The 21,915-nt window shown below is 42.4% G+C and overlaps 1 protein-coding gene across 1 annotated transcript in view; it reads right to left on the bottom strand.

Annotated features, from left to right (window-relative positions):
* The window catches only part of Mcf2l2 (MCF.2 cell line derived transforming sequence-like 2), a 241,384-nt gene that overhangs the window by 24,067 nt on the left and 195,402 nt on the right, over window positions 1-21,915 (bottom strand). The window contains exons 22-25 of the mRNA XM_048347033.1: window positions 14,277-14,402; window positions 6,683-6,898; window positions 5,357-5,449; window positions 5,099-5,177 (exon numbers count right to left, since the gene is read on the bottom strand). Coding sequence (XP_048202990.1) covers window positions 5,099-5,177; window positions 5,357-5,449; window positions 6,683-6,898; window positions 14,277-14,402 — 514 coding nt within the window. The remainder of the gene's footprint in view (window positions 1-5,098; window positions 5,178-5,356; window positions 5,450-6,682; window positions 6,899-14,276; window positions 14,403-21,915) is intronic.

Genomic DNA, 21,915 nt, shown 5'->3' with positions numbered 1-21,915 from the left:
ATTCAGCCTCCCAAGTAGCTAGGATTATAGATGTGAGCCACATGAACCCAGCAAATTAGGAATCATTTGAGTTTTCTATAATTGATATTAATTTCTTTTTGGTTTCACATCTTGATAGGTAAGATGAGGTGGAATGGGATTTAATTTGCCATGATGAGTTCACAGTTCATCATTCCTCTAAAATTATCTTTGGTTTCTACATACTACATGTTGTATAAACATCCACTAAGTATTAAAAAAAAAAGAAATGTACTCATTGCCTTGCTTTCGTGACTGTAACCCCTCTGTACATCATCTTTACAATAAAATAAAAACTTATAGAGGGGCTGGGAATATGGCCTGGCGGCAAGAGTACTTGCCTCATATACATGAAGCCCTGGGTTCGATTCCCCAGCACCACATATATAGAAAATGGCCAGAAGTGGCACTGTGGCTCAAGTGGCAGAGTGCTAGCCTTGAGCAAAAAGAATCCAGGGACAGTGCTCAGGCTCTGAGCTCAAGCCCCAGGACTGGCAAAAAACAAAACAAGACAAAAAAGAAACATAGATAAACCTCAGAATAGGTAATTAGGCTGACAAAAGTAAGATTAAAAAACAATATGCTAAGTTGGACACTGGTGGCTCATGCCTAGCTACCCAGGAAGCTGAGATCTGAGGATCAAGGTTTGAAGCCAGCCCTTTCAATTAACCACCAAAAAGCCAGAAACAGAGCTGTGGCTCAAGTGGTAGGGCACAAACTTTTACTGAAAAAGCTTAGGGACAGTGCCCAAGCCCTGATTTCAAGCCCCAGGACTGGCACAAAAGCAAAACAATATGGTATATGGTTTTCTTTATGGAATTCCAGGAAGTATACAACACTAATCTATGACAGCAATCAGTGGTTGTTTGGGGGTAGAGAAGAGAAGGCAGCAGAAAGGAAATACAAAGGGAACAAGGAAACTGATGAGGTGACAGATGAGTAAGTTCATTATCCTGACTGTGGTGATGCCTTCAAAGAACAGAAGTTACAAGTTACCAGGGGCTGGAGACAGAGTTCAATGGCAGAGGGTGTTTTTAGCAAATGTGAGGCCTGATCTTGATTTACATCATCAAAAAAAAAATCAAATTGTCCACTCTAAATGTGTGCAAATTTAGAGCTTTGTGGTATAGGTCTTTGTCCCTTTAACAAGCCGAAACGCATATCCCCAGACACTAGCATTAGTATTTGAATTTCACAGTTCTGAGGAGAGATCTGTAAACCCCACTGGTAAAAGTCCTTTAAGTCACTCATGTCTAAGTCCCCAAGCTACACTTTGAGACCCCACTGTAGGGAGTTTCTGGAACAATCATGTGATTAGAATTGTTCCCAGAGGGACAAGTAGATTTGTCACATCTTTCTGTCTTAAGCCTCTAGGGCACTCAGACTTACTTACTCTATCATCCTTAATTTAATCTACAACTTAGTTGTTGAAAGGTAAAAGTCAGTTCAAGTTTGCCTCATCTTCCTTTTCTACAAATTAAAATCATTCTATATAATCTTTATTATACCTTGTCACAGGCCTACAATATAACCAAGAACTTCCGTCACTTTGTGGTTATGAAAAAAAAATGGGGTTGTAGATTTCCACTTACACTTCTTATTTTATCTTTTCCCACACTTTAGGATGTGGAAACTCTTAGCTATCCACACAGTCTCTAACCCACCCCCCTACACACACACACACACACACACACACACACACACACACACACCCTTTCCACACTCTTCACTAGTTTAAGATAAGAGGAGAAAGAGAACAAGCGTGGGTGGGTATATTCCTGTCTCTGAAGATAAGTTTTATCTTTTCATCTTTATACAATTTTTGTCAGAAATCATACAAACCACAGCTGCATGTGTGACAGGGGTGAGATTCTTGCTGAGGTTGACATTTCAATCCCAGCCATATTAAGTGACAATGGCAACATTAGAACTCATTGATAAAGTCTAGTGTGATTCGTCCCATTAAATATCATTGCTGCTATGAAAATCAACTGAAAAAGAAGGGTAAAAAGTTTACCCTAAGATACTTCAGTTATTAAAATTAAGGCATCTCAGTGAAAATAGTGGGGAAGAAACACCAAAAATGTTCTTTTCTATGCAAGTGGGGGCGGGGCGGGGAATTGGGAAAAATCATCAAGAAGAATTTTCTTATAGCACTCAAATTAAAGGTTTGCAGACATCTGAAGATATTTTTTTTCCCAGAAAAATGACTTAGTTATGAGCAATATGAGCTTTACAGTGTTTCAACTTGCCCTATGCCTTCCTGTCTTCCTCCTTCATCTGGAGGCAGCCTTAAAAATTTACAGCCTGTAAAGATGGTGAAAATTAGTATTCAAAAATTAACTCAAGGCAGGGCACTAGTGGCTGACATCTATAATCCTAGCTACTCAGGAGGCTGAGTTCTGAGGATTGTGGTTTGGAGCCAGCTCCAGCAGGAAAGTCTGTGAGACTCTGATCTCCACTATACTACTCTGAAAAAGCCAGAGGTGACACTGTGGCTCAAAGTAGAGCACTAGCCTTGAGCTAAAAGAAGATCAGGGATAGCACCCAAGCCCTGAGTTCTAGCCCCAGTATTGTCACACACACAAACAAAAAAATAAACAGAATAAAGTAATTCAAACCGGATCAAACATTCAAATGTGAGGCCCTACAAGTAAAAATTATTAGAAAAAAGCATCGCTGTTGGTTTTCATGACCTTGGATTAGGCAATGGTTTCTTAAATATTAAAAATACAGTCAACCAAAGAAAACTTACCGTTGGTCTTCATCAAAATTTAAAAGAAAAAGTTTATGTTTCAAAAACACTACTAAGGAAGTGAAAACAATGTACAGAATGAAAAAAAATGCAATTTTTACTTGACAGAAGTCCTAGTACATATAAGTCATTCGTACAAGTCAACATTAGGGCAAAGGACATAGTTTTCCTATGAAAATATATTGAGGGCACATAAGTGCCTGAAAAGATGCTCAACATCATTAGCCATAAGAAAAATGCAAGTCAAACCACAGTGAGTTATGGATTTGTATACTAGAATGGTAATAGAAACAGTAACAACAAGACTGTTGGAGGAAGTGGAGAAAATGAGACCTTTATACATTGCTGTTGTGAATTTGAAATTACACTTCTGCTTTGTGAAACAGTTTGGAAATTCCTCAGAAAGTTAATTAGGGTTACCAGAAGGCCCAGAACTTCTAATTACATGTCCAAGAAAATTAAACTTGAGAAGACTGACATAAAAACTTTGTACACAGGTTGGGTACCAGTGGTTCATGCCTATAAGCTTAGCTACTCAAAAGGCTGAGATCTGGAGGATTGTGGTACAAGACTGGATAGGAAATTTTGCTAGATTCCATCTCCGAAATAGACAGCAAAAATCCAAGTTGGGAGCGTGCCTCAAGTACTGAAGTACCAGCCAAGCAAGGAGGCCCTGGGTTCAAACCCCAATACAGAAAAAAATCCTGTACAAAAAATATCTACAGCACCATTTTATCTAAATGCTATCAAAATGATGAGTGGAAAAACAAATGTGGTTGTTATAATTTAAATGTGTCCCCCAGTGTTGCTGTATAGGAAAGTGAATTCTAATGAGACAGACACTGTCCTCAGGAATGGATTCTCGCTATTATTATGGGGCTAGGGCTGTTATCACAAGAATGGACTTTATGCACACATTCATATGCATTCTTCTCCTCTCCCTGTCCCTCTGTCTCTGTCTCTCTTTCTTTCACTGTCTCTTCCCCGATTTCCTCCCTTCCTTCTTTCCTCTCTTGCCTTTCTGCCTTCCATAATAAGATACAGAGAAAATCTTGACAGATGCTGGCCTCTTACTCTGGGACTTTTAAGTTTCCAAAACTGTGAGCCAATAAATTTTTCTTCATTATAAATGACCCAGTCCTTTACAACAGTACAAAATGGGCTATGTCAGTGATATATCCATATACTGAACTGTAATTTATCCACAAGACAGAAAAATGTACTGATAGGGCTGGGAATGTGGCTTAGTGGTAGAGTGCTTGCCTAGCATGTATGAAGCCCTGGGTTCGATTCCTCAGCACCACATAAACAGAATAAGCCATAAGTAGCACTGTGGCTCAAGAGCTAGAGTGCTAGCCTTGAGCAATAAGAAGCCAAGGACAGTGTCCAAGCCAAAATAAAAATAAAAATAAAAAATGTACTGATAAAAACAGTCCCTTTGTTTTTTGATAAATGTGAATAAAACTTATGATGAGTATATCTAGAAAAAGAGAGACAATTTTTTTTATGATTTAATTTATAGAAAAAGTCTAGAATGGAAAATCTAATGGATCTAGGAAGATTCATGGTTAGCAACAGCTAAGGTAGGGGTATCATAAGAAGTGACTACAAGTTGGTACAGGTTTTTATTTTGTCAGTTCTGGGGTTTGAATTCAGAGTTCCATGTTTGTTTGGCTTGTTTGCTAACCTGGTACTCTACCACTTAAGCCATGCCTCCCACTTGCTTTTAGGTTATTTTAGAGATGGAGTCTCATGGACTTTTCTGCCTGGGATGGCTCTGAAACATCATCCTCCAAATCTCAGCCTCCTGAGTAGCTAGTATTACCAGCATGAGCCATCAATACCTCCCATAGTATAGGGTTTTTTTTAAATGGGGGCTGCAACATGTTTCAGATTTAGAATTCAAGTTGGAGTGGAGATGATCATACTACCTTGTAAATAGGTTAAACCTCACTGAATTGCATATCTTAAGAGACTGGATTTTATGCTATGTTAAAGATATATCAACTTTTGGAAAAACTAGTGCATCTTATGAAAGGTACTACTGAAAATTTTAATTCCTGTTAACATTTTTTTCAGTGAGTTTCCTTTGAGTTTTTAACCAAGAAGGTGTGGAATGTACAAAACTAAAAGGGACACATCTCATCAAGTGTGCGCGCATGCATGTGCGCGCGCACACACACACACACACAAACACACACACAAAGCACACTCCTCACTCCATCTAAAGCAAGCATAGGTGTATCCAGGATCTTCCTAGCCACAGTTAAGTTGCTGGCAAATCATTCTTTAACAACCTCCTACAAAGCTCCAGAGGTGACCTACTTTTCATATTGTTTTGTTGTTCCATCAGTAATCGACTTATTTCTGAAAACCAGCAATCTCTGATTTCTTTGGAAGCTGCCTGCAATTACAGAGAAGAAAATAATATGAGTATCAGATCACCCTGAGTGCTCATGGCACAGGGCTCTTATTGTACTCTCAGGGTGACCTTGGGAGTGATGAAGCAGAAGACCCTTGTCAAGCGAGGGGAATGCAACAGGGAAAGCACAAAGCACTGCTATGGGGGAGGCAAATGCCTACCTGGAGGATGTATTTCTCATGTCCATTTCGATTAGCAATTTCAAACTTTTTATTACTCCCCCTTCCAAGTTGGCGAATGGAAAGTGTCATCAGCTATAATAAAGAAAGAAGAAAATGTTCTAGATCCCAAGTCTCCTCTTTCTCCTCCTTCTTTTCCTCCACCTTCTCCTCCTTCTTCACCAGTACTTCAGTTTGCACTCATGGCTTTGCACTTGCTAAGTAGATACTCTACTACCTGAGCCACACCTCCAGCTCCCTAACACCATTTCCTGATATTAAAATGCTCAGCCACCCTAGTCTTTTTTACTCTTGAGATCTCCCTTTCTTCTTTCAAGTGTTTTGTTTTTCTCTGTTAGTGGCTCCATGCAGCATAGTCTGATGCAGTGTCATCTGTCTTGTCTGTCTCAGGAGCTAACATAATATGCTTTCTGTAAAGAGAGCTAGGGCCATCAACCTCTAAGTAAAGAAAACCATCTTGTTTTTTTAAATGTCCATTTCACAGTTCTCTATATAACAGTACCCAAACCAGTATCCATTAAGAAATATAAACAGCCAAGTGCCAACAGCTTGCACCTGTAATCCTACTCAGGAGGCTAATAATCAATCTGAGGATCACAGTTTCAAACCAACCTGGGCAAGAAAGTCCACAAGACTCTATTTCCACCAGAAAGCCAGAAGTCAAACTATGACTCAAGTGGCAGAGCTCCAGCCTTGAGTGAAAAAAGCTAAGGGACAGCACCCAGGCCCTAAGTTCAAGCCCCAGAACCAGCACACGCACACACTAAAGAACTGCAAACGAAGGTGACTATTAAGAGACTGAATTTTATGAATCCCTGCTAACATTTTCTTCAGTGGGTCTCCTTTGAGTTTTTAACCAAGAAGGTGTGGAATGTACAAAACTAAAAGGGACAATTTTAATCACAAGAACTATGTGAATACAGGATTTGGAGACCCCTGAGAGTCTGGCTGTTCCACACAGTTGAGAAAGGTAAATAAATCTAAGATGAAATCCAGCCTGTGCTGTAATTACCAATCTTACTCTGCTCGGCATGGGAACTGTCCAGGCAGGATACCAAAAGTCCCTTTTCTACCTAGCATGACACCTGTGTGCCAGCCCCAGCCCACCCTAGCTTGGAACTGACCACAAGCCCCGAATCTGGAGTCAAGAAGGCCTAGATGTGGATTCTAGCTCTGCTGTGATGTATTTGACAAGTTTATGTCACCTCTCTAAGCCTTAGCTTCTCTTTTTACCCTCCCTCCTTCCTCCTCTCCCTCTCTCTCCCACTTTCCATTATGGTGATCCCCAGGTATAAGGGACCCACTTACCTTCATGAACTTCTTAAAGCTGTAATGGGGAGATAATCCCAAGTCACCCGGATCCATTCGAATCTTACAAAATGCTATTCCATTTTCAAACAGATAGATTTGCCTCTGGCTGGGTTTAAACCTGATAAAATCCTTCATTTTATAACGATCCTTGTGAATTGTCCAGATACTGAAAGGACTCTGCATCAACAACTTTCCCAGGTTCCCTATATCATCCTTTAGAAAACACACAGACAGACAGACAGACAGGCAGGCAGGCAGACAGAAAGGGAGGGAAGGTGGGAGATTGGGAGGGAGGGAGAGAAGGAAGGAGAGACAGAGAAAGAAGAAAAAAGAAGTCATTATTTGAAGGAAAGAAACCACATCATTTTGATTTCAAATGATAAAATATGATTATTTGAGGTTTATAATTGTGTGTGTATGTGTGAACTGGAGTTTGACTGGAGTTTAGGGCCAGGGCGCTGTTTTCTAGGTTTTGTGCTCAAGGCTGGTGCTCTATCCCTTGAAGAACATCTCTACTTCCTGCCTTTTGCTGGTTCATTGGAGATAGACACTGAGACTTTTCTGCCTGGGCTAGTTTTGAACCATAATCCTTAGATTGCAGCCTCCTGAGTAGCTAGGATTATAGATGTAAGCCACCAGTGCCTGACTTAAACATTTATTTATTTTATTTTATTTTATTTTATTTTTATTTTTTTTTGGCCAGTTCTGGGCCTTGGACTCAGGGCCTGAGCACTGTCCCTGGCTTCCTTTTTGCTCAAGGCTAGCACTCTGCCACTTGAGCCACAACGCCACTTCTGGCCGTTTTCTGTATATGTGGTGCTGGGGAATCGAACCCAGGGCCTCATGTATACGAGGCAGGCACTCTTGCCACTAGGCCATATCCCCAGCCCACATTTATTTATTTTAAAAAGAACCTGGTGGTTGGTGCCTCTGAAATTCTCAAACACCCCCAAAGCAATAAACTGTTGTCATTTTTATGGTTCTTGTAGTCTTTGTATTGAAGGAGGGTAATTTGTTTACTCTTCCTTTGTAAAAATGTTCTTGTTTTGCATATGTAAGCTGTGGTGTACAAAACCCTCAGTGGGGCATAATGAGCCCTAGCCTGAGAGCACCCTATCCCATGAGTGAGGTACTCCTGGCAGAAGTACATGCTTAATATTTGTCAATCAACAACTGTTACCAGAAGTTTTTTTACTGCACTAATATTCTGCTACATCTCTCAAAAATAACATAGCGGGGCCTGGATGTAACTCAGTGGCAAAGTACTTGCCTAGCAAGTGCAATGTCTTGAGTTCAATCCCCAGTATCCTAAAAGAAAAGACAAAAAACAGTATGTATGTATGTATGTATGTATGTATGTATGTATGTATGTATGTATACATATATACATGCACATATATACACATATATACATATATACACATATATGATATATACATGTGTGTGTCAGATGCCAATGGCTCATGCTTGTAATCCTAAGTACTCAGGAGGCTAAGACTATGGTGTGAAGTGAGCCTGGGCAAGAAAGTCTGTTAGACTCTTACCTATAAAAACTGGAAATGGAGTTGTGACTTGACAGGTAGAACAATAGCCTTGAGCAAAAAAGCTCAAGAACAGTGTCCAAGATCTGAGTTCAAGCTCCAGTACTAGCACAAGAATACACACACACACACACGGAAGGTGTGAATATCCCAGCTGATTATCCCAGCTACAGAGGAAGTGTAGAGGCTGGGCACGGCGGCATGCACCTGGGTAGAAGGAAGTAGTAGAATTGCCACTTATCCTGGCCTGGACATAAACTGAGATACCCCCCCAAACTCAAAAACAACATGAAAAAATTTACAAAAATATAAAATGGGGCGGAAGGCATGGCCCAAGTGAAGCAAGCATGAAGCCATGAGTTTAATCCCTAGTAATATATATATGTATATATGTATATGTATATATACATATATGCAACATAATCATAACATATATGCATAGTACATATACTATATGAATTCTATATGCTACATATATATATATATATATGCAGGCAAAAATAACAGGAATTTAGCCTAAAAAACAAATGATCAAGATATACTATACTCAAAATATGACTTATGAAATTGTAACCTCTCTGTATAACTACTTAATGCTAACATTTTTGTGTGTGTGTGTGTGTGTGCCAGTCCTGGGCCTTGGACTCAGGGCCTGAACACTGTCCCTGGCTTCTTTTTGCTCAAGGCTAGCACTCTACCACTTGAGCCACAGCGCCACTTCTGGCCGTTTTCTGTATATGTGGTGCTGGGGAATTGAACCCAGGGCCTCATGTATACGAGGCAAGCACTCTTGCCACTAGGCCATATTCCCAGCCCTAATGCTAACATTTTTGAAAACGGAAAAAAAAATTCAAACAGAATTCCTTGGGCTGAAAAGCAATAGAAAAGCAAATGAGGATAATGATATAAGATGAAGATGAAGACCATGTACATCAGTTCCATGTGATAGCTCCACATAAGCTCAGCTCAGACTCAGCCCTGATCTCAGAGAGTTAATACAGAAGGAACTACAGTGAATTGTATAATTTATTATGTCCAAACACCAACACAAAGCACTAGTTCAGGAAGAACGCCTACCAGAAATGCTTCACTGAGGAGAAAGTGGTATTGGGTCATAACTTTAAGCAACATCCTCAATCATATCCCATAACAGAAAGAGAAACAGATTTCAGCCAATGTAGAGCAGTTCTAAGAGGCTGGAACGAGGAGGGTGGAGAGAAGATCCAGATACAAACTGTGTCATGATTCAGAGAAGACCCAGCAAAGTTAGTTCAGTGTCCTCAGAGGTCCTTCTCACTTGACTCTTAGCCATACTGCTCACAGGTTAGTAGACAACTGACCGATGAATGTGAATCCAGACTGGGAGAGGGGGCAAGTAAAAAGGCATGCTGTGTAGTCCAGTCCCTCTTGTATGTAAAGAACACTGGGGTAGAAACAGAGCTCAGCAGGGCTCACAGCCATGAGATGCTTTCTGAAAGCATCTTATTCAGTGGAATATACAAGAGAGAGGACTACGAAGAAAGTGAGCCAGTAGAAACTGTGAAGAAGAGAGGCCCTGATGAAAGGAAAGAACCGGTCAGCAAGGGTAAGAGGAGTGAAAGCTCACCATGTGCTCTCATGCTTCTGGTACACAGGTTGGGTGCATAAACTAGAACTCTGAATCTCTCCCTAAGCCGAGGCCCCAAAAGTTTCTGTGGATGATGGATTTGCTCAGTTCTCTTGTGCATTTGACTGGGTATTCACTGTGCTGACTTCCTGCAGTTGTTGGACAGCTTTCCCCCAGCCTACTGTCACTCAAGGTCACTGGAAGGAGTCTCTGGGCTTTTGAATTGGAGTGAAACATGCGGTGCATCTTCTGGGCCATCTTGTGTAAATGCTATCAGAACCATCCTCATGGTGGGATAGGACACCTCAGTGTTCAAGGTCAACAGTGGGCTACCTCAATCAGATAAGCAAATGCCTCCTCCATCGGAATGTGATGGCAAAATAAACCAATAAATGTTGCCATTTTCATACATGGGCATTAGCTCTGATTGGTAGGATGCCCAGTATAACTGCATGCTTCACATGAAGACTCAGGCTGAGATACTGAACAAGGAACATGGGTTCAGGAAAGAGGTACTTTTGGGGTACTCAATATTTTACCCCCAGCAGGGAAAGCTAATGTGACAGAGCTCTCTACTTCTGTGCAGAGAAGCAGGAAACATCTGGAGAAATGCAACAACACACAGCCTGGTCCAGAAATGAAAAGCAGAAGCTGTGGGAAGCTGATATTACAGTACTGGAGGCAAAAGTTCTTCCTTTCCAGTTTTGATGGCCAGATTCCCCAACAAGGCAGCTCAGGGATGTTTAGTCAGCTTCTGCTGGCATGAGGCGCAGTGCTGGGTGCCTTCCCTGTGACTCAGTCAAACTTCTTCCTGAAAACTAACCTTTGGCAAACACAGATATGGTGAGGTTGGGGGAGTCATTGAGTTTACCCACTGGGCCTTAGCTTTGTCACTAACGCTATGGTAAAGGAAATAAACAAAACACTTGGTCCTAGTCCATAACGAACCTGCAATGAAAGTATGTCCTTTACTGAATTTTGTAATTTTTTTTTCCAGAAAAGAACAAAGTCTCATTCAACTATTACTCTTCTACTTTGGAATTTGTCTCTAGCACATTGGGATTTATGTATATTTCTAATAGGAGTTGATCAGCTCTTAAAAAAAGTTAAGATTTTTGCAAATGAATGGAAGTAAATTATATCTTAATGTTCTATAAAATAAATTCATTCAAAAACTTTCACCATCTGGGGAATGTGACCTGGAAGGCTGAATGTTCTCCATTATTCCCACTCATCTTCATGACCTCATTTCCCACTGTGCCTGACCTAGGCCAGGCTTAAACTCCCTAACAGCCATCACTAAATGTTCTAGATTGTTCTTTTCAGTTCTTTTCCAACAGACTCACCAGAAGTTGTGGTGCTTTGTGGTGACCAGCTGATGACTTAAGGTTATCTGATCTGTGTTGTCTGGTCTTTTAATAAAGTTTAATCTTAAACACTAAAAAAAAAACTTTTGTAACAAAACTATACCAAAAACTTATTGAGGGAATAAAGGAAACAAAAAGTAAATTATTGGCAGGGACTTTTTTTTTCTAGTTCTTTTAATTATAAATTGATCTACTGATGTTCACTAACCTTCCTTTATAAAACCAGGTTAACATTTATTGTAAAGTAGCAAAATTAAGAGGCGCAACTCTGGGTTTATCTATGCCCCCTGCATGTATAATAAACATGTAATGAAGTTCCACAAAGCTGGGACTAAGGGCCTCAGAGTATTAGGTCTGAATTAGTAGTAGCTGAGTTGTGAGTCAGTGCTTATTGGTATCTGAGAGCATATACCTGGTACCCTTGGAAGGAAGGGAGAAATGGTCTGAGTCAAGGCCCATATGATTTTAGGTTTCTTCATTACTCTTTCCGCAAATCTGTTCTTGAATCAAAAAAGTTGCACATACCAATGTTTTCTCCTCCATAATCCAACTGTCCAGCCAAATCAGCTGTTGTATTAATATGAATGCAAATTAGTTGGGTGCTAGTGGCTCATGTCTGTGATCCTAGCTACTCAGAAGGCTGAGATCTGAGGATTGTGGTTCTAATCCAGTGGGGCCAGATAGTCCTTGAGACTCTTATCTCCAATTAACTACCAAAAATTCAGAAGTGGAGGTGTGGCTCAAATAGTAAAGTGCTAGCCTTGAGCAAAAAAGGTAAGAGACAGAACCTAGACCCTGAGTTCAAGCCCCAGAACCAGCACATACACAAAAAACTAAGCAAATTAAAGTCAGACACCAGTGGCTCACCCCTGTAATTCTAGCTAGCTACTCAGGATTCTGAAGTCTGGAGGATCTCAAAGTCAACCTGTGCACAAAAGTTCATGAGACTCCATCCCTAATTAACCAGCAAAATGCTAAACTGAAGGTGCACTCAAATGGTAGAGCACCTTCCATGAAAGAGCAAGTTAAGCAAAAGCACAAGGTCCTGAGTTGAAGACTCAGCAGACAGACAAACAGACACACACACACACACCAAATTAATGTATTAGTTGAAAAGAAATAGTAGAGTAGAGCATATGTTAAAGGCATGATTATGAGGACATATGGGAGAAAATGGTCCTTTGTGTTTAGCAAAAAGAATCCCTAAAATTTTATGAACTGGCTCATTTTACATATACACTGGTTTGGGGTGAAAGTAGGGCAGCTTTGTAGTTCCTTATGTTTTGTTTTGTTTGTTTTTGCCAGTCCTGGGCCTTGGACTCAGGGCCTGAGCACTGTCCCTGGCTTCCTTTTGCTCAAGGCTAGCACTCTGCCACTTGAGCCACAGCGCCACTTCTGGCCGTTTTCTGTATATGTGGTGCTGGGGAATCGAACCCAGGGCCTCATGTATACGAGGCAGGCACTCTTGCCACTAGGCCATATCCCCAGCCCCTAGTTCCTTATGTTTTAACTGTTCTTTCCTTACAATTTCCTCTTTCTGTGTTATTTACGTGCACAATAATACCTAGGAATTTCTGCTCTGGTGTATGGTTTCTAGGACATTCATTTGATTCAGGGAAATGGAAACGTGTGTAATAGAAGTAGCTGGCACATGATTCAAGATTTAAAGAAAAGAATAGACAAGTGTCTATAAATGATTACACAAATTGTTCCATTAATGTTCCTTAGCTAAAGAAGGAAAATGTATTACCAAGAAAATAATCTTCTCTCATGTGTACCCTCCCACTTTGTGGGTCATGAAGTCCTTGAATCACGCGTTGGCAGTAAACAGAGCACACTGCAGTTTCTAAGGATCGGTCTTTGTTTGAGACCACAGCCTGGGTGCCTGAGGTGCCATTCTGAGAAACACCATGAAAGAGTCAAGTTAAAAGATGACTTTTCTGCCAGGTGCTAGTGGCTGTAATCTCTACTCAGGAGGCTGAGATCCAAGGATTACAGTTTGAAGCCAGCCCAGGCAGGAAAGTGTGTGAGATTCTTATCTCCAGTTAACCACCAAAAGGCTGAAGTAGAGCTGTGTCTCAAGTAGTAGAGTGCTATCCTTGAGCACCAAAGCTCAGGAACAGTGCCCAGACCTTAAATTCAAGCTCCAGGACCACCACACATGCACACACACATATGTATGAGTGTGTACATTTGTACATGCACACGCGCGTGCACGCGCACACACACACAAGAAAATATCTGTTGAAATGTAATTCTCTAGATACCAGAGCCCTGTGTGCTAAGCAGACTAAAGGCCTCCCAAAGATCCCAATTCCTCAGCCCCTGAGTCAGAACTGTGGCAAATGGGAGTTAAGGCTGCAAACAGATTATCTTGGACAGATCATCTTGGGGGAACAATGGAATCATAGGGTTCTCCTCACACCTTTTTTGTGCCCGTACTGAAGCCTGAACTCAGGGCCTTGTACTTGCTTTCTCACTCTAAGCTGGCAATTATTTGAGCCACACCTATAACCAGCAAATTGGTCAGAAGAAGATAAGAGTCTCAGGGACATCCCTGTCCAGTCTGATTCTGGATCTCAGATCTCAGCCTCCTCACTAAGATTACAGGTGTGAGCCATCAATGCCCAGCTTGTTCATCTTTTAATGAGTTAGAAAATAAATTACGCCTTCAACACTTTTCCTCTTCAGATGTGTTTGGGTCCCTGTGTTTCTGCTTTGTCCAGAGTGTAGGACAAATATTCAGGACTGAAAATGCTGAGGGCAATGCAATGTCTTTGCTGTAGATTCTTTCTCTATGCACAGCATCTCCCATCTTTATCATATTGCACCCGCCCCTCCCCTTTTTTGTGTGCCAGTCCTGGGGCTTGAACTCAGAGCCTGGGTACTGTCCCTGAGCTTCTTTTGCTCAAGGCTACCACTCTACCACTTGAGGCACAGCACCACTTCTGGCCTTTTCTGTTTATGAATCTAACCTAGGGCTTCATATGTGCTAGGCAAGCACTCTGCCACTAAGCCATACACCTGGCAGCACCAGCCTTTCTTGTAGAAACCTCCAACAATGTCATGGAATGTACCGGACATCCAGAGACAGCTGCAAGGTCCACTGCCAGTTCACAGGACTTGATCAAATCTTCTAGCATTGCCAAAGCTTGTTGGAGCTTAGCTGAGGGTGTAGAATCCTTGGTCCTCCTTGGCCCATCCTGTGGAAAACAAATACCTGATTGGAAATGAAAAGCATATCACCTACTAAGGAGAAATTTGAAATAGGAGCCATAAGTCCAGTCCATACTGCCTGAGAAGATGCACACATTGATCTTTCTCTCTGTTTTTAAAGCATGGTGGCTAAAGACACTAGCTGGCTGAAGTATGAGATATGCAGAAGACACAAGCAAAAACATCTACATCTTCTGTATACTGTACTCATGAAGACTCTAGTTCATATAGGAAAAATAATCACAAAGCAGCACAAGTGGCTTATACCTATAATTCTAGCTATTCAGGAGGCTAAGATGTGAGGACCAAAGTTTAAAACCTTTCCAGGCAGAAAAATCTGTGAGACTTTTATCTTCAATTACCCACAAAAAAGCTAGAAGTGAAGGCTGTGGTTCAAATGTCAGCCTTGAGTGGGAAAATCTAAGGGATGATGCCTAGGACCAGAGTTCAAGCCCCAGTACTGACAAAAAGCAAACAAAAAACAATCACGGGAATTTTATTCCTGTTATGTAGTATGTTTGCCCCAGGAAAAAGGCCACTTTTCTCCATGCCAGTCTGCACATAGACCTGCCCGCTCCCCCCAGGTTTTCCATGCAGGACCCCTCGTACCCTACTCTAGAAGTCTCCACCCACATGACCGGCACACCTGGGGGTAGTTACCTCCACTTTCTCTGAGGTCACATGCTGGACCGTCTCTTGGTCACTCTCAGACCATGGGAGGTTCCCAGACTCTGATGTCGCGTCCACATTTTCTGTGGCCACTCCTCTCCACATCTCCTCCTGGCCCTCTCCCTACATTAACCCCAACCCTGCCAGGTGCCGGCCTCTCCCTCCCCTTCCATGTGCACCTCCACCATGTGAAGACCAGCAGTTTAGAATAAACTTTCCTTTTTCTGCCTGAAGATGGTGTAGTAGTTCCCTATCTGCTAAACCAACATAATGATGCCTAGACCCAGAGGGGCTTTGTGTCAGGAATGGCAGAATTTCCTCTGCTTTTCTTTTCTGAGGGCTAATTCAAATCCTGACCACCCCTGAACTGCTATAGGAACTCTATGCTGCACTTCCTGCCTTCACCATTTCTGGGTCCTGCATCTGTGCCACAGTACTCACGCTACTCTCCTGCCACTTCTCTGCTTCTGGTGAGTGTTCTATTCTATAAGCTCTCTGACTCACTCTCTCTCTGGATGTGGTACCATGACAGAGAACTCATCCAGCCTCGGCTGGTCACTTTCTGTTTCAGGGAAGCCTGATTTCCGGGTCTGACCCTAGCTCTGAAGAGACCCCGGTGACAGAGACACCTTCCATCTGGTAACCTCTTTAACACTCACCAGACTCCCTCCCCCCTTTCCAGTGGGGTGCTGCCAGTCATGCGCATGCAAGGACACTCTTTTGGGGTGTCTTCTACACTCTAGATGTCCTTTCCACTAAAGGACTAAAAACACCTAACACTTTCTGCTAATGTAATGGTAAATGGCCAGAAGTTCTGTACTTCAGACCCATTTTTCTCTCTGTCCATCTCTTGTCTCATAAGCCTCCCAGCCATTTCTAGAAACTTCACTTGTCTTGTAGGAGTTCAATCTCCCCCCCCTCCCCCTGCCTCTCTGCTTGTGCCCTTCAGGGTTGAGATGCAGGTGATCAATCCCCTCTGGGTTCCCTTTTAAGGCTAGCCATCCTGGCTTAAATACTCTTAGATACAACTATCTGCTTTCTCTGTCTCTCCTCCAGAGCACCCTCACTGTGTGCCCTGCCTTTCTGCTTGTCTGCTTGCTCACTTGCTTAACTTTCCTTGTCCTGTGGGAGTTCAATTTCTCTCCCTCCCTCTTTCCCTCTGCCCCTTCTCATCTGCTTGCTTGCATGCATACTTTACAGAGCTCTGCCAGGTCTTCTTAATATCATGACTTGCTTTTTGCCATATTGGCCGTGTAGTGGATTTTCACCAGACCTCCACATGTCTAGTAAGCAGTGAAAGGTCAATTTGTGTGCTAACCCAGAGGTTCACCATCTCGGCCTCATGGTGGGGTTTTCATGAGACCCTCATCTACCTAGCAAGTACTCAAGGGTCAATTTGCATGCTAATGTGTTTCTTTAACAAAATTGTTTTAAAGGTTTTCTGGTAACTGGCTCTGCAAGCCAAAGGGGGGGGGGGAACGGGCAGTTTTATTATAGAGCTAATGAATAAAGGTTAGTATGTAACTAAGTTGGCAAGTGTTTGTTTTCCAAGTATGTAACTTACCTTGGATATAGAGCTGAGAGTGGTTTCAATCTTAAGTAGTATCATAAAATACTATAGTCAGTTAATAAATTGCTGTTTAAAAGCTCTCATCATGTCTACTGAATTTTCTCATTACAGATTTTATCCTATGCAACACTTAGCCAGACCCACAAATAAATACTTTGGCAAGTACTTGTTGGTCAATTCTTGACAAGTTACAGGTTAGCCCTGCTTAACTTTCTTTTGATCTCCTAGTTGCTTTAATTGGAAATAAAAAGGGTATTTGTGGCAAAGACTCCTTTGATCTGAGGATTGCAGTTCAAAGCCAGCCCATGCAGAAATATCCCTCTGAGACTCCATCTCCCAATTAACCAGCAAAGGACTAGGCTGGAAGCATGGCTCAAGAGACTCTTACCTCTAATTATCCAGTCAAATGCTGGAAGTGGCGCTGTGGCTCAAAGTGGTAGAGCATTAGCCTTGAGCAGAAGTGCTCCAGGGACAGTGCCCAGGCCTTGAGTTCAAACCTTGTGACTGACAAAAGAGATGCCAACTGGGACAAGTCATCCCAGCTACAAGCACCTAGACCCCCAGGACAAATCCGGTTCTGGTGATGAGGGATGATAGAAAAGAGACAGAAGGGATGGTGTCACATCCTAAATGAAGCTACTCTGTGCCTGCCCTTTCAAAACTAATAACCAGACCTGGGAGATGAAAAGAAATAGTTAATGAGCATGCCTAATGTTCAAAGTGAGTCTCAGACTCAGGACGGTTAGTCTTGGCAGCTTCCTGAGTCTCCTATACATACTCAATAATCTAGACATCTACAAAGGCCTCCCATTTGGCCCTCAAGTATTCCAATCCAGCCCTAGCTTCTGACTACTTATTCTTAACCAGTCTACCATGCTTTCCCCTACCCAGTCACCAGCTGTCAGAAGTAGCTAGGGACATTTTTCAACAACTCCAGGACTACCTGGAGTTAGGAACTAGCCAAACTGGGCAAGTCATCCAATTTTAATTTTTCTGCCCCAAAGCAACCATTGCTTCTGCCATTTGTATGCCTTCTAATATTTTTTCTTATTGCTCTACCCCTGCCTTGTAAAATTTCTTTCAGATTTTATCTAAGGACACATTCACACGTTCACCACCAAGGAATAGTTGTGGCTTGCTGCCTTTCCCTTCTACCTTTTGTCTTCTACCTTTAATGTCAACACCCCTTGCCAGCAAGAAGTAGTCAAAGAGAACCAGTGCCTCCTTTATAACTAGTTAAAGCCTGGAATGATAGGTTTTCCAGGAAAAGGGCCACTTTTCTCTGTACCAGTGTGCACATAGACCTCCCTCCTCCTCTCATGTTTTCCATGCACATACCCTATTCTAGAAGTAAGTCTCCACACAGCACCTGGGTTGCCCATGTGATCTGCACACATGGAGGCAGTTACCTCCCCTTTCTCTGAGGTCATCCTGGCCCACCCTCAGTCATGCCTCCTTCAGAGTGGTAGGTTCCCAGACTCTGAGGTCATGTCTGCATTTACGGTGGCCACTCCTCCTCCTAGCCTTCTCCTCACATTATCCTCAATCCCACCAGGGTCAACCCCACCATCCCCTTCCCTTTCCATGCACACCTCTACTGCATGAGGGCCAGCAGTTCAGAATAAACTTTTCTTCTTCTGCCTGAAGACTGCATGGTAGTTTCCTATTGACTAAAACTAACACTATGGAAGAACCAGATAGAACTGTTTATTTTTGAAGTGGGGATGCTGGGTCTGGCTGGTGCCATCATGGCCACGTGGTAGATGGTAGGGAGTTAAGTCTTGCCAGCACCATCTTGTCTTCTTGGTGGAGGATGGTGAAGTCCTTCCTCCTAGGTAATGGGCATGCCTGAATTCCTGGAGTCAGGGGCCAGGACTTGGATAATAGGTTACTGGAACTGCCAGTCTTGGGTCGTAAACTCTCAAGTTCTCTATGACCCTGCCCCCGGATCTGACGGGCGCGCAGGCGCTGGTATGCCATGCCTCCTGTCTCCTTGTTCATGTCTCCGTGTCTCCTGTTGCTCCTCCTGGTCAATATGGTATCCCACTTCAGCTCCCCATTGGAGTTGATATGGTTTGTTCACATTGTATTTCTGCTCTTTCTTTCCTCTCCGGCTCTCATGCCTCAGTTTTCTAATAGTGTTAAGTGTATTCACTGGGCTGCAGATCTTTGAGACAGGAGTCCATTTGCAGAACACCGGCACTCCAATAAAGGCTCCAGATTCCACCTCCCAAGATTTGGCTTCCCTGTTTTCCTACCATATAACATTTTTAAGTATGAAAAAATGGTTAGCCTCTTTAAATAGGCTTTTCTCTTTTTTATACCCCTAGTTGCAGTCTGCCTTCCCCACTCAGGCCCACATTCTGCCACAATGAGAGATGCCAAAGAGCCAGGTATAGCAGCACATGTCTGTAATCCCAGCTATCTTAGAAACAAAAGCAGGAAGACTGCAACTTCAAGGCCAGCCTGAGAAGAGGTAATGGGCAGAACCCCAGTCAAAAACAAACTGAATAAACAAGCAAGCAAACAAACAAAAAGGCAGGGACATATCTCCTATGGTAGAGTGCTTGCCTAGTATTCACAAAGCCCTGGATTCAGCCCCCAGGACTGAAGCAAACAAATACATAAAAAAGAAAAAGCACCTCTCACACATAGCATTGGAGGAAAAGTGGTAACTGCTAATTAAAAGGACCAGTGTTCCAATTATTACCACAGTGGTACTTAGAAAATCGTGACAGTGATGGTTGTTTCAGTAGTAAAGGATTTTGCTTGGGGTTTGGGGATTTTAATCTCTCGGACCTATTTAGCATCCTTTTATTTTTGCCAGCCCTGGGCCTTGGACTCAGGGTCTGAGCACTGTCCCTGGCTTCTTTTTGCTCAAGGCTAGCACTCTACTACTTGAGCCACAGTGCCACTACTGGCCTTTACTATATATGTGGTGCTAAGTAATCGAACCCAGGACTTCAGGTATACGAGGCAAGCACTCTACCACTAGGCCATATTCCCAGCCCCCTATTTTGCATCTTTATTTGTCTCTTGGAAAATAAGAATAGAAGGATTCAGGTTTAGTCTGTTTTAACACTTTAATTTCTACACCAAAGAATGGATAGCTCTTTATTGCTTTCAAGGAGCCTCACCATTTTTGTGTCTTCAGCCTTTTATCGTGAAGAGGTTGTGCATCTCATTCTTCCCCCACCCTCCTGCCCCTCTTTTGTTTTCTTACTATGTAGCCCTGGCTGGTCTTAAACTCCCTCTCATCCTCCCTCAGCCTCCCAAGTGTTGAAATTATAGGCATATACAACTATGTCTGGCTCACTTTGATAATCTCTGCTGAAGTACTGAGTGTTTGGATCAGAGATACACATGACTGATCTGGTGAATGGCATGGATCACGCTCCCTCCACTCTACCATGTGCTGGAGTCTTACCTTCTCACCCAATAAATGAGCTTTAGTACCTCGAGAAAGACAATAGCCCCTCCCTTGAGCTTATTTTTTTTATTAATTAAATTTTATTGACAAGATGTTGTGCAAAGGGGGTATAGTTACATAATAAGGTAGTGAGTACATTTCTTGTGATATCTGTTATACCCTTCCTCATTTTTCTTTCCCTTCCCTAGGTCAGGTAAGCATGTATACAATATCCAGTGTACCAAAATCATATATAGTAACCACGTAGGGTATGCCAAAGAAAATTCACCTAGAACATTAAATGTAACATCAACAATAGAATCCTCCTGGGCTGGGGATATGGCCTAGTGGCAAGAGTGCTTGCCTCGTATACATGAGGCCTTGGGTTCAATTCCCCAGCACCACATATACAGAAAATGGCCAGAAGTGGCGCTGTGGCTCAAGTGGCAGTGCGCTAGCCTTGAGCAAGAAGAAGCCAGGGACAGTGCTTAGGCCCTGAGTCCAAGCCCCAGGACTGGCCAAAAAAAAAAAAAAAAAAAAAAAAGAATCCTCCTGTGTCCTTCTCTTGGAGTTGTTTTTGCTTATCCTCATCTTATATAATCATGTATACATAGCTGTTGAGCTATTGTGATCCACTGATAGGTCTATTCTAGACCTTTTTATGTTGGTTAATAGTTGTTTGGTTTTAGATACATAATGTAAAGTCGCTGACCCAAACATGTGGAAATACCATTTGAAAAGAAGTTTGTTATTTTGCAGACCTGGTCTCTACTGTCTGCCCCCCCTCCCAACAGTCATATATCAAGGAGACCATGCCCCTTTGTTCTCTGTGTTCTAGGCTTGTCTTGCTCAACATTATTTGTTCAAGCTCTGACCATTTCCCTGCGAATAACAATATTTTATCATTTCTAATCACTATATAGTATTTCATTGTGTACACGTACCACATTATTTGGCTCCATTCATCTGTAGTGGGGCATCTGGGTTGTTTCCATATTTTGGCTACTGTGAAATGTGCAGCGAGAAACATGGATGTGCAAATGTCTGTTTGTTCAGGATAGATGCCTAGGAGTGGTATGGCTGGGTCACAGGGTATGTCTATGCTGAGCTTTTTGATGAACCTCCATACTGTTCTCCAAAGTGGTTGTACTAATTTGCACTCCCACCAACAATGGAGAAGGGTTCCTCTTTCCGTCCATCCCCTCCAGCATTTGTTGTTGCCTGAGTTCAGCGTATAGGCCATTCTAACTGGAGTGAGGTAGTATCTCAGGGTTGTTTTTATTTGCGTTTCCTTTACTGCCAGGGATGCTGAACATTTCTTGGCCATTTTTATTTTTTGCCCTGTGAAGTCTCTCTTTAATTCCTTTGCCCATTTACTAATTGGTTTACTGGGTTTGGAGGGGCTTAGTTTTTTGAGTTCTCTGTAGATGACGGGTATTAGGCCTTTGTCTGTTGCTGTGCTGGTGAAGATCCTTTCCCATATGGTTGGCTGTCTTTCTAGTTTAGTGGCTATGTCTTTGGCTGTGCAGAAACTTTATTTTGTAGTAGTCCCATTTGTCGAGTCTCTCCTCTATCTGTTGTGCTCCTGGGACTATGTTCAGGAAGTTCCTACCTGTGCCTATAAGTTCTAGTGTCTCTCCTACTCTGTCCTTCAGTAGTCCCCTTGAGATTATGTTAACATTGTCAGCAGGAATTAAAAGTTCTCATACCAGGCATCTTCCTGGTATTCATTCATTTTCCTTTCAGATACTTCTGTGCTCCTATCTCCTCCCCTGTCTGCTAGTCCTCCTTTCACTAATGCCCCAGGTACTTTGTTTACAGCATGGAACAGAGAGCTCAGAAAAATCTCTGC

This window comes from Perognathus longimembris, chromosome 5, assembly GCF_023159225.1.
Source record: "Perognathus longimembris pacificus isolate PPM17 chromosome 5, ASM2315922v1, whole genome shotgun sequence".
In the NCBI taxonomy this organism is placed as follows: domain Eukaryota; kingdom Metazoa; phylum Chordata; class Mammalia; order Rodentia; family Heteromyidae; genus Perognathus; species Perognathus longimembris.
The sequence above is the reverse complement of the archived record's forward strand: the minus strand, read 5'-3'. Positions and strand labels throughout refer to the sequence as shown.